Raw genomic sequence first — 14,165 nt, forward strand, 5'->3', positions numbered from 1 at the left:
CAAAATGTTAACCCTACTACTAAATGACATGCCTGTCATACACAACATAGCTACACCACATGACCAAAATGTATGTGGACACCTGCTCGTTGAACATCTACCCATCAAATGAATGGGTATTAAATATGGAGTAGGTCCCCCTTTGCTGCTATAAAAGCCTCCACACTCTAGGTTTGTGTGCGGCTGCTTGGCCATGGAAACCCACTTCATGAAGCTCCTGACAAACAGTTCTTGTGCTGATGTTACTTCCAGAGGCAGTTTGGAACTCGGTAGTGAGTGTTGCAACCGAGGACAGACAATTTTTACGCTCTTCAGCACTCGGCGGTCCCGTTCTGTGAGCTTGTGTGGCTTTTCACTTCTCGGCTGATCCGTTGTTGGTCCAAGACGTTTCCACTTCACAATAACAGCACTTACAGTTGACCGGGGCAGCTCCAGCAGGGCAGAAAGTTAACGAACTGACTTGTTGGAAAGGTGGCATCGTTGAAAGTCACTGAGCTCTTCAATATGGCCATTCTACTGGCAATGTTTGTCTATGGAGAATGCATGCTGTTTGCTCGATTTTATACACCTGTCAGCAACGTGTTTGGCTGAAATAGCCGAATCAACTAATTTGAAGGGGTGTCCTATACTTTTGTATGTATTTCTATGTGAGAGTTCAACAATGTTGTGCCCTACTGGATTGAGTGGACTGAAGCCAAATACCTGTTTCCTGATCCTGCCACAACCAATATCAACCTAACCACTCTACCATCCTAATTTTCTGAGCCACAAACTCAACCTATTCTAACCTCATTCTGCATGTAAAACTTCATAGTAGTTTATGATCGGAATTGAAGTTGAGGTCAGTAGCTTGTGAACTTTTGTTTATATTCAAACACTCCATTTTTTTGTTGTTGAGAATTATTAGCTGATACTGTAATTCACAAACTATACAATAGGTGTTTGATGTTACAGATGCGACGTCAACCTGCGGTAACTGTTACTATGTTTCCATGAACACACACACTCACGCACTTGCGCTCTCTCTCTTCCATTCTCTCTCACACACACACACACTCATACATGCTTCCCGGTACCTTTTTTTATGAAGTAGATGGGGTTCTTGCCGTGCCTATTCTGTGTCCTTCTAGTGAGTGTTTTTACGGGTATTATTCTGGTAGGGCTTAAGCTAGGAGGCTGAGAATTGAGGACATGAAACAGAAAGTACCACATTTATTGTATGGTATATTACAGTGTGTATTGAACAAAGCTCATGAGGCATTTCTAACTTATATTCTTCAAGAATCAATGACTATATATTATTAATTTAAAGGGGTTAATTCTGGATGGGAGATGCCGTATAGTAATAGTACAGTAGTGTATAACTAAGTACAGTAATTAAGACTAACCTAATGCAATTGTCTTAAACCTAATTTATACCTTACGTACACAATGCAAAACTGTACGTAGCTACACAAAATGCAGCAAACACGTGCAGTGGCGCAATTTGTAACTTGACGCTACTATGTTTTTCATTCTCTCATTTCAAGACTTCACCACTGTATTATTGATGTTAACAAGGCAGTTAACCCACTGTTCCTAGGCCGTCATTGAAAATAAGAATTTGTTCTTAACTGACTTGCCTAGTTAAATATATAGATCTTTTTTTAAATAAATAAACATTAAAGACTGATTTTGAGACTGTTCAACAATTAACATACTTGTCATGTTCTATTTAGTTTGTCAAAGGTTTACAAAGTCCATAAAGAAATACTGTTTTCAACTATGCTATATTTTGAGCATTAATTATATAAGACTACTTTTTTTTTATCAACCTCAAGTCGCTTTCAACGATGATTGGTGTGTGTGTGTGTGTGTGTATATATGGGTTTTCGAGGATATGTAGGCCAATCAGCGATTGATGCGGGTGAGTATGGTGAGAAAAACAACCAATGAGCGGGCATACGCATGACAGGAGTCACGTGACCCGTGGGGCTGAAACATGGCGGACGTCGAAACAACGAAATCTTTGAACGGTTTGCTGAATGGAATAGCACAAATAGTGTATTATAATAATGCTGAAATAACAGAGGAACTTTTGAAAAATGAACTTTATCCAGATTTAACGCAGGAGGAGTTTCGCGCGATGTATGAAAAGATGAAAGGTCTTTTAAAGGTATTGTCAACTTTGCATTTGGACATCATTCTCACCTGATTCCTCTTGTGTTGATTGACTTGAGAAACGTAACTAGCTACGTTATTATGGGGATAGGCAATAGGTAGCAAATAGTTACATGTTTCAAATGCTCAACCTCGTCCTGCAGCCCATATGCATGAAACCTGTTTCTCTATTGTTTTTCTTTAATTGTCTGTAAAATCTTACCAAAACAAAGCTTTCAGCTCAATCAGTTAATTTAATTTGTACAAGTGGCATTGTAAATAAATTGCTAGGATAGGGTGTGTGGATTCATTCATGTTGACAACTTCATTCATTTTGACAACGGTAGTTTTCAATGATAAGTTTGTCTTCCCTACAGGCTGAGATTTACATGTCACTAGATGGCAGCACTAGAACACCTTTGTAAACACATGTCAACTTCCCTTCAATGTCCTTGTTTTTTTATTTATTTTTTATTTAACGTTTATGTAACTAGGCAAGTCAGTTAAGAACATTCTTATTTACAATGACGGCCTACCAAAAATGCAAAAGGCCTCCTGCCGGGACGGGGGCTGGGATAATAAATAAAATATAAATATAGGACGAAACACATCACAAGAGACAACACAACACTACATAAAGAGAAACCTAAGACAACAACATAGCAAGGCAGCAACACCGCATGGTAGCAACAAAACAACATGGTAGCAACTTGATGTGGAGATGACATTGTGTCTACATTTCTGTCTTGACCAGGCCAAGATAATACAACTAGAAAAACATCAACCTCTTTGTTAGACTAACAAATCTCTGCTTGTTTTCTTCTCCCCCTCTCAGTCCATCGCCGCTGCTAACATGGACCACGCCCAGCTGGAAGCCTTCCTGACTGCCCAGACCAGGAAGCAGGGAAAGGGGGGTGTGAGCGCCGAGCAGGCGGCCGCCCTCTCCCGGTTCTGGAAGAGCCATTGGGCCCGGGTAAGGGAGAGCCTGCTGGGCCAGAGCCGCTGGGAGCCCGGCCTGAAGAGCCTCACCTGGAGGGTGGACCTCCAGACCTCAGCCAGCAGAGGGGGGGCCGCCAACATTCCCGTGGCCCTGGTGGAGCTGGAACTGGGCAGGGCTGGAGAGGTGAGAGAGGAAAGGGGAGTTGAAATAGGGGTGGGGGGAGAGGAAAAGGCCCACAATATAAAATACCAGTCACGCTGACTGTACAAGCACATTACATGGCTGCCTGCAATTAGACCAATGTTATATCTTTTGATTCCCAAATTGTTCTTTCAGACATAGTAAATTATGGAAATCAACAGGCTTTCTGCTCTGGACTTGTTCCATAATGTGCCCCAGGTGGGTGGAATTTGCTTATTTTGATTTTAAACCATCTAATTAGTCCTAAAGTTAAATATCCACCCACCCGGGCCACCGGGTTGAACCTCTAAGAAATCTAATTTCAATATAATGTAGGACTATGCAAACTATGAGGAAGCTAAAGAGCACATGTCATTCAGAACTCATCAGTGACTTTGTTCTCACCTTCCTCTTTCCTGCTTTAGCAGTATATTTATTACATTGTCATAGTGTCTGATGTACCAGCACTACATATACTAGTCTGCCTCTAACCTGTCAGTCCTCAACCTAACATATACAGTTGAGGTCGGAAGTTTACATACACCTTAGCCAAATACATTTAACTCAGTTTTTCACAATTCCTGACATTTAATCTTAGTAAAAATTCCCTGTCTTAGATCAGTTAGGATCACCACTTTATTTTAAGAATGTGAAATGTCAGAATAATAGTAGAGAATGATTTCAGATTTTATTTCTTTCATCACATTCCCAGTGGGTCAGAAGTTTACATACACTCAATTAGTATTTGGTAGCACTGCCTTTAAATTGTTTAACTTGGGTCAAATGTTTCAGGTAGCCTTCCACAAGCTTCCCACAATAAGTTGGGTGAATTTTGGTCCATTCCTCCTGACAGAGCTGATGTAACTGAGTCAGGTTTGTAGGCCTCCTTGCTCGCACACGCTTTTTCAGTTCTGCCCACAAAGTTTCTATGGGATTGAGGTCAGGGCTTTGTGATGGCCACTCCAATACCTTGACTTTGTTGTCCTTAAGCCATTTTGCAAGTATGCTTGGGGTCATTGTCCATTTGGAAGACCCATTTGCGACCAAGCTTTAACTTCCTGACTGATGTCTTGAGATGTTGCTTCAATATATCCACATAATTTTCCTCCTTCATGGTGCCATCTATTTTGTGAAGTGCACCAGTCCGTCCTGCAGCAAAGCACCCCCCACAACATGATGCTGCCACCCTGTGCTTCACGGTCGGGATGGTGTTCTTCAGCTTGCAAGCCTCCCCCTTTTTCCTCCAAACATAACGATGGTCATTATGGCCAAACGGTTCTATTTTTGTTTCATCAGACCAGAGGACATTTCTCCAAAAACTACGATCTTTGTCCCCATGTGCAGTTGCAAACCGTAGTCTGGCTTTTTTATGGAGGTTTTGGAGCAGCGGCTTCTTCCTTGCTGAGCGGCCTTTCAGGTTGTGTCGATATAGGACTTGTTTTACTGTGGATATAGATACTTTTGTACCTGTTTCCTCCAGCGTCTTCACAAGGTCCTTTACTGTTGTTATGGGATTGATTTGCACTTTTCGCACCAAAGTACATTTATCTCTAGGAGACAGAACGTGTCTCCTTCCTGAGTAGTATGACGAACGCGTGGTCGCATGGTGTTTATACTTGTGTACTATTGCTTGTACAGATGAACGTGGTATCTTCAGGCATTTGGAAATTGCTCCCAAGGATGAACCAGACTTGTGGAGATCAACAAAAATTCTGAGGTCTTGGCTGATTTCTTTTGATTTTCCCATGATGTCAAACAAAGAGGCACGGAGTTTGAAGGTAGGCCTTGAAATACATCCATAGGTACACCTCCAATTGACTAAAATGATGTCAATTAGCCTATCAGAAGCTTCTAAAGCCATGACATCATTTTCTGGAATTTTCCAAGCTGTTTAAGGCACAGTCAACTTAGTGTATGTAAACTTCTAACCCACTGGAATTGTGATACAGTGAATTATAAGTGAAATAATCTGTCTGTAAACAATTGTTGGAAAAGTTAATTGTGTCATGCACAAAGTAGATGTCCTAACCGACTAGCCAACACTATAGTTTGTTAACAAGAAAATTGTGGAATGGTTGAAAAACGAGTTTTAATGACTCCAACCTAAGTGTATGTAAACTTCCGACTTCAACTGTATCTATAAGCTATATGCCAAATGTTGATTGGCTATGGTTTGGTCATAGATCAGAAGGAAAAATATTTTCCCTTATTTGGTTTGTAAAGCCGCTATGGATGCCACTGCCCAGATATCCACATGGATATTCCGTAGAGTGTCTGAGAGGGGAGAAAATATTTTGAAGTGTGTGGCCCAAATGGCACCCTATTCCCTATAGGGTGTTACTTTTGGCCAGAGGGAATAGGGTGCCATTTGGAATGCACTACAAGTCAACTGACAGACCCCAGCTGAAGCCACCACCACGGAGGTTACAGGTCTGGGATCAGCTTGCCCCACACCTTTCCTCATCTTAGTCACCAATGGCCAAAGCACCAACCTGACTCTATTCCAGCTATTGGCCGACATCTTATCTGCACGACTGAGCTACATCCATCCTATGGTTGGTTGGTTGGTGGGTTAGTTTGTTCCACTAATGCTTCTATAGCCTTGACTCTCTAGAGCAGGGCTGCCCAACCCTCTTCCTGGAGATCTACTGTCCTGTGTTAAATTAGGGTTAGACTGAAAACCCACAGGACGGTAGATTTCCAGGAAGAGGGTTGGGCAGCCCTGGTCTAGAGTCAACTGCTTAAAAAGGCTATACAGAACTTTTGCTTCGGAGGGTGCTCTAGAACCAAAAGGGGTCCGGCAGAAATATTGCCCAGAAATGACCTAATTTAACAGGAAAATGTATATGAACCATACAGAATACAATCAAGACAACATTTCAAATGGCTTCCTATTCCTTTTGCATGTCTCATCTTCTAATAGACCGGAGTGGCCCACTTTCATTCAACACAGGCCTATTTACTCTGAATCGGTAGCTCCCCATAGACTTCAGCTAAAATGGAGCACAGCTTCCACTCCCACTTATTGAAATAAACTTGGTATAGCCTAATAATGGGCTGGGTGGTGTCTCCTTCAGCTTTTATCTGGGGTCAAAAAGATCTAATCTGACCCAATCACTTCCTTGCTGTAACCACTGTCATTGTGCCTTCTCATGGATACTAAAGCAGATTCAAAGCTGATTCATGAAGACATCATTTGTACTAGGGTGAATAGAAGTGGTCTGTTGACATTTTGATTTGGCAGTGGGAGAGACTATTTTCCGTTTGCGAGAACTTTACCTAAGAATTCAAATGTGTGTACTTTTACAATAACATGATAAATCAGTAACTTCACTTTGAAATCTAGTAGCACAGTTGTAACATTTACAGCATGCAAACTAGAGGCCAACAGACCATTGGTAGTCTGTGTGGAGTAAGATTAGCAAGGTCACATGCAATGTTTCTACAGGTTAGTCGCCCCTCATCTATAAATCAAACAGTTGCACGAGTCTGAATTATGCAGTACAGGTTTTCAGATAAGGAGGCCAATTTAGTTCTGTAACAGTTTGTAATTGGGTCAGTAATCGAAAGATTGCTGGATCGAATCCTCGAGCTGACATGGTCAAAAATCTGTATTTCTGCCCCTGAGCAAAGCAGTTAACCCGCTGTTCCCCGGGCACCGAGGACGTGGAGGTCGATTTTTAAGGCAACCCTCCGCACCTCTCTGATTCAGAGGGGTTGGGTTAATGCGAAAGACACATTCAGTTGTACAACTGACTTGTTATCCCCCTTTTTATAATTTGCCCAGTGATTTGTGGTTAAAACATCCTCTATCCTACCCACGCATACGATTCTCAGCAACTGACTGTTTATCAGGCGCTGTGAAATAGTAAACCAATTCTGTTGGTTAAAGGGAAGTCCCCTGATGTTGTTGTTCAATGGATCTCTTTACTTAGCTGAGAGAAGCTGAGAGAAGCGCTCCCAGCACCACTAGCACCACTGATGGCTGTGCTCTCCCCTTTGAGTATGACCACAGTACATGCTGTACATTTCTATTGAATTCTCAGAGCTCCAGAACTAAACTGGCTGTATGTGGGTAATGTATGAGGGTGTAGTTTCCACAGCTTTACATTTCATATAGCACATGTTCCTGTTCTGTAGCCACGAAACGTTATGAAACATTTCAAAATGGAGGTGCTCGTCCAATAAGAACACATGATTTTCACATGGTAAAACATTTTGTCCTACTGAACACCATTAACTAAGCCCATCCAGGTGTTTTCTTTTCATCTGGATGACAGCCTAAGCATTAGTGCATTACATTTGGCAGACAGTGTTTTGCACCAGTGATCTGTGGAGTTGAGGCGCTCCCAGTTGACGTTTGATTTACAAGACGAGCTTGGATCGTTTGTCTCTGTCGTTAGGCGTTGCCTTTACCCACAGCAACCCAACCTCCATTACCTTGTGAAGTCAGACATAATGCACTAACAATATCAGGCAGAAAGAATGTTGATTGAATCCCTATGACCAAATTTGTTTTTGACCAAAGTGTCAAAAGGGAAGGTTTGTTCTGTGTGTGTGTGTGTGACAATTTCAAGAGTTAGGAAAGTGCAGAAATATGATAGGTATGAAGCATTCTAATTCCTGCCTATAGATGAGAGCTGGCATGTAACATTAGCTGTCTTTAATTGGAGGGTGGAGAGTCAAAAGAAATGGGAAGAAGAGGATGATTGCTTATTACACATTATCTCCCTGTCCTATTTTCTCAGGATGTTGGCTTATAACTGTTCTTACATGTCAATGTGTTTACCTACATGTAAGTCATTGGCAAACATAGAAGGCATGACCAATTCTTCTCTCCACACAGGTGATTTCTCACAGGACTGCACAGTGAAATCTTAAATTACATTTATTTCTGCTTGTCTTCTCTCCCATCATTCTTCTGTTTGTTGTCTCTCGATAACAGTAATGGGAGCACACTTGTATTCCCAGGGTATCCAGCCTGGTCTCATAGACTAGCCTTAGCATAGTAAATGTAAATCTGGCCCACTCAAAATAGTATGATATGTTACGTTTGGTATGGTTACATAAGACCGATGGTTCCATAAGAATCTCATCACGACCAATTTTAGCTAATTAGCTACTTTGCAACTACTTTGCATGTTAGCTAACCCTTCCCCTAACCCTACCCTTAGCCCTTTAACCTAACTCTTAAACTTAACCCTAACCGCTAGCCTAGCTAACGTGAGCAAATGTTAGCCACCTTGCTAGAATTCGTAACATATCATACGTTTTGCGAATTCTTAACACATTGTACGTTTACAAATTTGTAACATATTGTACGTTTAGCAAATTTGTAACATAATACGAATTGTAATTCGTAACATATCATACGAAATGGGTGATGGACACCCACAAATGAATACGTACCATACAAAACGTAACATATCATACCAAATGGGAGTGTATCGGATTTCCATACAGAATAATAAGAAATGCTCTGCGACCAGGTTTGGATATCATATCTCACGATAAGCCTCGGCTCCGTTTTGGCTAGCGCTCTCGTTATCTCATGTCTTGTTATTGTTTTTCCAGTAAACAAATACATTAGCGTGCCCCTTTGAGTGCATTAAATGAGATCTCTAATATATGATGACAGATCCGGTAGACTCATAGGTGCCTCCAATACGGAAGAAACGAATGGGTGTAGCAACAGTGAGTCAGCATTCTAACTCTGTTTGCATCCCAAATGGCCCTGTATTCCCTATATCGCGCACTACTTTTGATCAGAGCCTATGGCTCTCAAAAATAGTTCACTATATAAGGAATAGATTGCCTGACTTGAGACACAGCCCAACTTGAGAAACGACTGTATTCAGACGTAAGGAGTGGCTATGCACACAATGGTGATGGAATATAGATTTGGATAGGCCTACTGTTGTCTTTTGGTTGACCTGTAGTGTGTCTAAAATGACAGTTTGTACTCAGTGTCTTCTATGAGTCCTTTTGTATTACAAATGTTACAGTCGCCTGTCAGTGTTTAGCAAACCATTGTCTCGGTTAATTGTGCCAGGTATGCTGTGTAGGCCTATATAGCATATCATTCTGTTTATTGTGCTGTTAACAGTGTGTAGGCGCAACATAAACGCATGCATACTATTAATGCTCTCTCAGAGAACTTAAACACTTTTAGAGTGCATCAATGGTTTGCAACGTAGTTCTCTCAATGCATTTTCCCTCCGCACATGGCTAGCATAACAGCACATACTTAACCAAACAGGATAAACACTTGTATCATTCAACATACAGTATCAGGAATGTCTTCACCAGTAACCAAACAGGACCTACCTGAACTATTCCAATTAGAAATGCTTGTTCTGTACACGATGGCGCTGGAGGTGAGGCCTGCCATCTTATCGGCATTTTCTTTTTGCCTTGTTCGTAACTTGTTTTGTACATAATGTTGCTGCTACCGTCTCTTGTGACCAAAAAGAGCTTCTGGACATCAGAACTGCGATTGTTCACCTGAAACTGGACAAAGAGTTCTTCAACGAGTCGGACGGATGGATATACTACTACAGACACCCAACCAGGCCCAGCTGGTGCATGATATCTAAGGAAGTCTTGAGGTTTTGCTCGCCTGAGGTAGAGTATCTCATGATAAGCCGTAGACCACACCATCTACCTAGAGAGTTTATCTGTATTTTTTTGTAGCTGTCTACATACCACCACAGAGCGATGCTGACACTAAAACCACGTTCATTGAGCTGTATACCGCCATTAGCAAACAGGAAAATGCTCATCCAGAGGCGGCGCTCCTAGTGGCCAGGGACTTTAAATGCAGGGAAACGTAAATCTGTTTTACCTCATTTCTACTAGCATGTTAAATGTACAACCAGAGGGAAAAAAATTCTAGACCACCTTTACTCTACACACAGAGACGCGTACAAAGCTCGCCCTCCATTTGGCAAATCTGACCATAATTATATCCTCCCGACTCCTGTTTACAAGCAAAAATTAAAGCAGGAAGCACCAGTGACTCGGTCTATAAAAAAGTGGTCAGATGAAGCATCATGTTGTGGGGGTGCTTTGCTGCAGGAGGGACTGATGCACTTTACAAAATAGATGGCATCATGAGGACGGAAAATTATGTGGATATATTGAAGCAACATCTCAAGACATCAGTCAGGAAGTTAAAGCTTGGTCGCAAATGGGTCTTCCAAATGGACAATGACCCCAAGCATACTTCCAAAGTTGTGGCAAAATGGCTTAAGGACAACAAAGTCAAGGTATTGGAGTGGCCATCACAAAGCCCTGACCTCAATCCCATAGAAACTTTGTGGGCAGAACTGAAAAAGCATGTGCGAGCAAGGAGGCCTACAAACCTGACTCAGTTACACCAGCTCTGTCAGGAGAAATGGGTCAAAATTCACCCAACTTATTGTTGGAAGGTTTGACCCAAGATTGTGGAACGTTTGACCCAAGTTTACTTGACCCACTGGGAATGTGATGAAAGAAATAAAAGCTGAAAGAAATAATGATCCACTATTATTCTGACATCTCACATTGTTAAAATAAAGTGGTGATCCTAACTGACCTAAGACAGGGAATTTTTACTAGGATTAAACGTCAGGAATTGTGTGAAACTGAGTTTAAATGTATTTGGCTAAGGTGTATGTAAACTTCTGACTTCAACTGTATATATTTCCTCGACACCTGTGCCCCAGCACACAGACATTGACTCTGTACCGGTACCCCCTGTATATAGCCCCTCTATTGTTATTTACTGCTGCTCTTTAATTATTTGTTTTTCCTTATCTCTCACTTTTTAAAATGTATTTTCTTAAATCTGCATTGTTGGTTAAGGGCTTGAAACTAAGCATTTCACTGTAAGGTCTACACCTATTGTATTTGGCGCATGTGACAAATAAAATTTGATTTGAAAATGTTTGCTACGTTGTACACTAATGAATATATACACACTTGGTTACCTGTGTTTTGTCATGTCCAGCCAAATGGGCATGTGGCACTGTGTGGATGTGGGTCACTGTGGGGTCAAGCCCATTGAGAACGTGTACAGGTGATCAGTTGCCGGTGCTACTGGTGTCAGCAGTCGCTCCGGTGCCATTTCCCTCAGATCTGTGACAGTCTGCCGCTCCCCTGGTACGGAGAATGAGGCCAGCAGAGCAGCACGCCCTTGAAGACAAGACACCACTTAGTTGAAGTCTCTACTGTGCTGTTGTATGAGAGGAGTTTTACATAAATTCAGTTGCTGTCACTATGAATTTACTACCTTTTTTTCACCTGAAAGTAGAGGAAGATTAGGATTGAGGTGTGCCTCATACGGTACTTAGTTGACAATTTAGTAGGCTAAACAAGTTGGCTAAACACTAAATGTAATGGTATTGAGGCTAATGAGCACTTATACAGTAACTGTTTTGCAGCCTAAAAAAGTAAATTATTATAGGTGTTCAGAGCAAGCCTATGCAAAGAGTCTTTCAGCCTATGCAAGGAGATTAGAGTAACGTCATCTATCAAGTCCTACTCACTTTTATTTTATTTATTTAACCATTTAACTAGCCAAGTCAGTTAAGAACAAATTCTTATTTACAATGACGGCCTACACCAGCTGAACCCGGATGACGCTGGGCCAGTTGTGCGCTGCCCTACGGGACTCCCAATCACGCCCGGATGTGATGCAGCCTGGATTCACTAAGCCACAACGTTTGTGTTTTATAGACTTGAGTGACAGTTGAACAATGCGCATGGCATTCCATTAAGCCGAGGTGGATGGACAGCTTCAAGAGGGTCCTCTCTTGCCATCCAAAATGAACACTGAATTGTCCCGGGCAACAGACACACTTCAAACCCTGTGCTTCAATCAAACAAATGACGGTGGAAAGAAATAGGGCAGCGGTAGCCAGTAACCAGGCAACCGTTCTTTAAGGGCGGTGATAGGGCCCTTGTGTAGTGATGTCCACTCTCGGGAACAATCAGACTAACAAAGACATGGACAGATGGAGGATCTTGTGTCCTATTGTGGCCACCCAGGGACGTTCATAAATGTTTCAGTGGCGTGTAATAAAGATGCTACACATCATAGAAATGGATGAGTAGATGGGCCAATCACACGATCTGCACATGGTCTGTGTACACTGCGACTCATTTGAAAATATACTCTGACTCAAATATCCCAAAATGTTTTGCATGTCAGCAACCAACTTTTCAAGATGTATAACTTTCAAAATACAACTGGTGTGATGCAAGTTATATATTTTGAAAACTTGATTGCTGACATGCAAACCATTTTGGGACTATATCAATAATGGACTAATGAAAAATACCAAAATATCGTTTTTAGGGTGGAGTTTTCCTTTAAGGGCAGGTGCTATAGTTGCTCTCCTGGCTTACTTCACTGTTCTGGGATCAGCTTCCATATTCTAGTCCTAACTGTGACCATTATGAGTTAAACATGATGCCACATAACATGTTAAGACTCAAGTAGCTCTTCAAGGGGTATGGATGTCCTTGAACAGTCAACATCTTTTCCCCTCATTTGTCCTTCATCCCATGTGTCTGTCGTCATCTCTCTTTGATGGCACACTGGTTAAAGGTCACATTCTCAGTAGTGATATTGGAGGCAATTTTTTGTAAATGCCTTAGAGGGTAAGAGAGAATGAAAGTGAGAGTTTCAAGGGACCCTGTTATGAGTGGGGAAAACTCATGGCTGTGCTACAGGCAAAGTGTCGCTATATTTAGGCAAACTGTTGCCTTTTTATTTGTGTCAGTAAGTGACGCTTCCTGTACCTCTAGGTCATCGCACACACCACTTAACAGTCTTCTGAAATCTTTGTCCACTGTATTAGTTTCTTGGTAACACGTTAAAAATAACTTTCTTGATAAGCATAATTTATAAACCTTTATAAAAAAATATATATATTTTTAAAAAATGTAGAAGCATTTATAATGGCTTATTCATGAATGTTTATTTCCATTAGTCCTTTTTAGTTTGTTGTCCATTGGAAAGCGAAAGAACAAGTGTTTGGTCCTAACTGAATGTGTCTGGACCGCATCCTGATCCTAGGATCCTCTCTTAACTTTCCTCTCTTAACCCCATTTTCACACACACACACCTCTTCCTGTAGCACAAAGTGTTGAATAAGCTTTCAAAAGGTTCAATGGAGGTCATAAACTGGCTTAGATCTCAGGTCCCTTCTTTAGCACCACTGCATAACAGTCTAGTTCTTACAGCTCTTTGATGTCATTCAATGGATGTTTATAGAAGTTCCTAATCTGACCTTTGCTCCCACTTTGTGTCTGAGAGCCTGGACCTTAAAATAGGACTTGATGTGAACTTCTCCCTCTGCAGTAAAGTTGAAAGGTTCCTATTATCACAATGTTTCGGATGTCACGTCATTTGAGCTTCAGCCCTCAACCAATCATCCATGAAGTAGGCTCTACTGCCTGTTGTCTTGTTCTTAGTATACTGTCCCTATTTTACCTTTCCCTTCTCCTTCCCCCATCCCTTTCACTCTTCCCCATTCTCATTTTCCTTCCAGGACTCAGACTTTGTGTGTCTGGAGTTTGACGAGGCGAAGGTGAACCAGGTGTTGAAGAAGATGGCTGAGATCCAGGAGAGCATCGACACCATCGTACACCGAAGCTAGGGTCTAAATGTGTTTGTGTGTGAGTGATAGAAAGAGAGGATTTTCCCCATTCTGTAATAAAAGGTTTTTTGGTACTTTACATTTCTGTCTTTTCCCTTCTTTCTATGACTTGGACAGAAAACATTAGCCTGCCATACAGCAGACAGGACAAATATGCTGTATAGATGTATCTTTATACCTTTATTTACTGTACACATTGGCTAGCTAATTTCTTACAGTAAGTCCTATCTGTTGAATCTAACATTGGCCTTATTTCCTCC

General features: G+C 41.5%; 1 protein-coding gene across 1 annotated transcript; it reads left to right on the forward strand.

Annotated features, from left to right (window-relative positions):
* Positions 1–1,947: 1,947 nt before the first annotated feature.
* LOC115177797 (COMM domain-containing protein 1-like) lies at positions 1,948–13,984 on the forward strand. The gene is made up of 3 exons (XM_029738765.1): positions 1,948–2,155; positions 2,975–3,262; positions 13,798–13,984. Exons 1-3 carry the CDS (start codon positions 1,982–1,984, stop codon positions 13,903–13,905), a joined length of 570 nt encoding a protein of 189 aa, XP_029594625.1. The 5' UTR covers positions 1,948–1,981; the 3' UTR covers positions 13,906–13,984.
* Positions 13,985–14,165: the final 181 nt, after the last annotated feature.

The sequence above is a fragment of the Salmo trutta genome, chromosome 38 (assembly GCF_901001165.1).
Source record: "Salmo trutta chromosome 38, fSalTru1.1, whole genome shotgun sequence".
NCBI lineage: Eukaryota > Metazoa > Chordata > Actinopteri > Salmoniformes > Salmonidae > Salmo > Salmo trutta.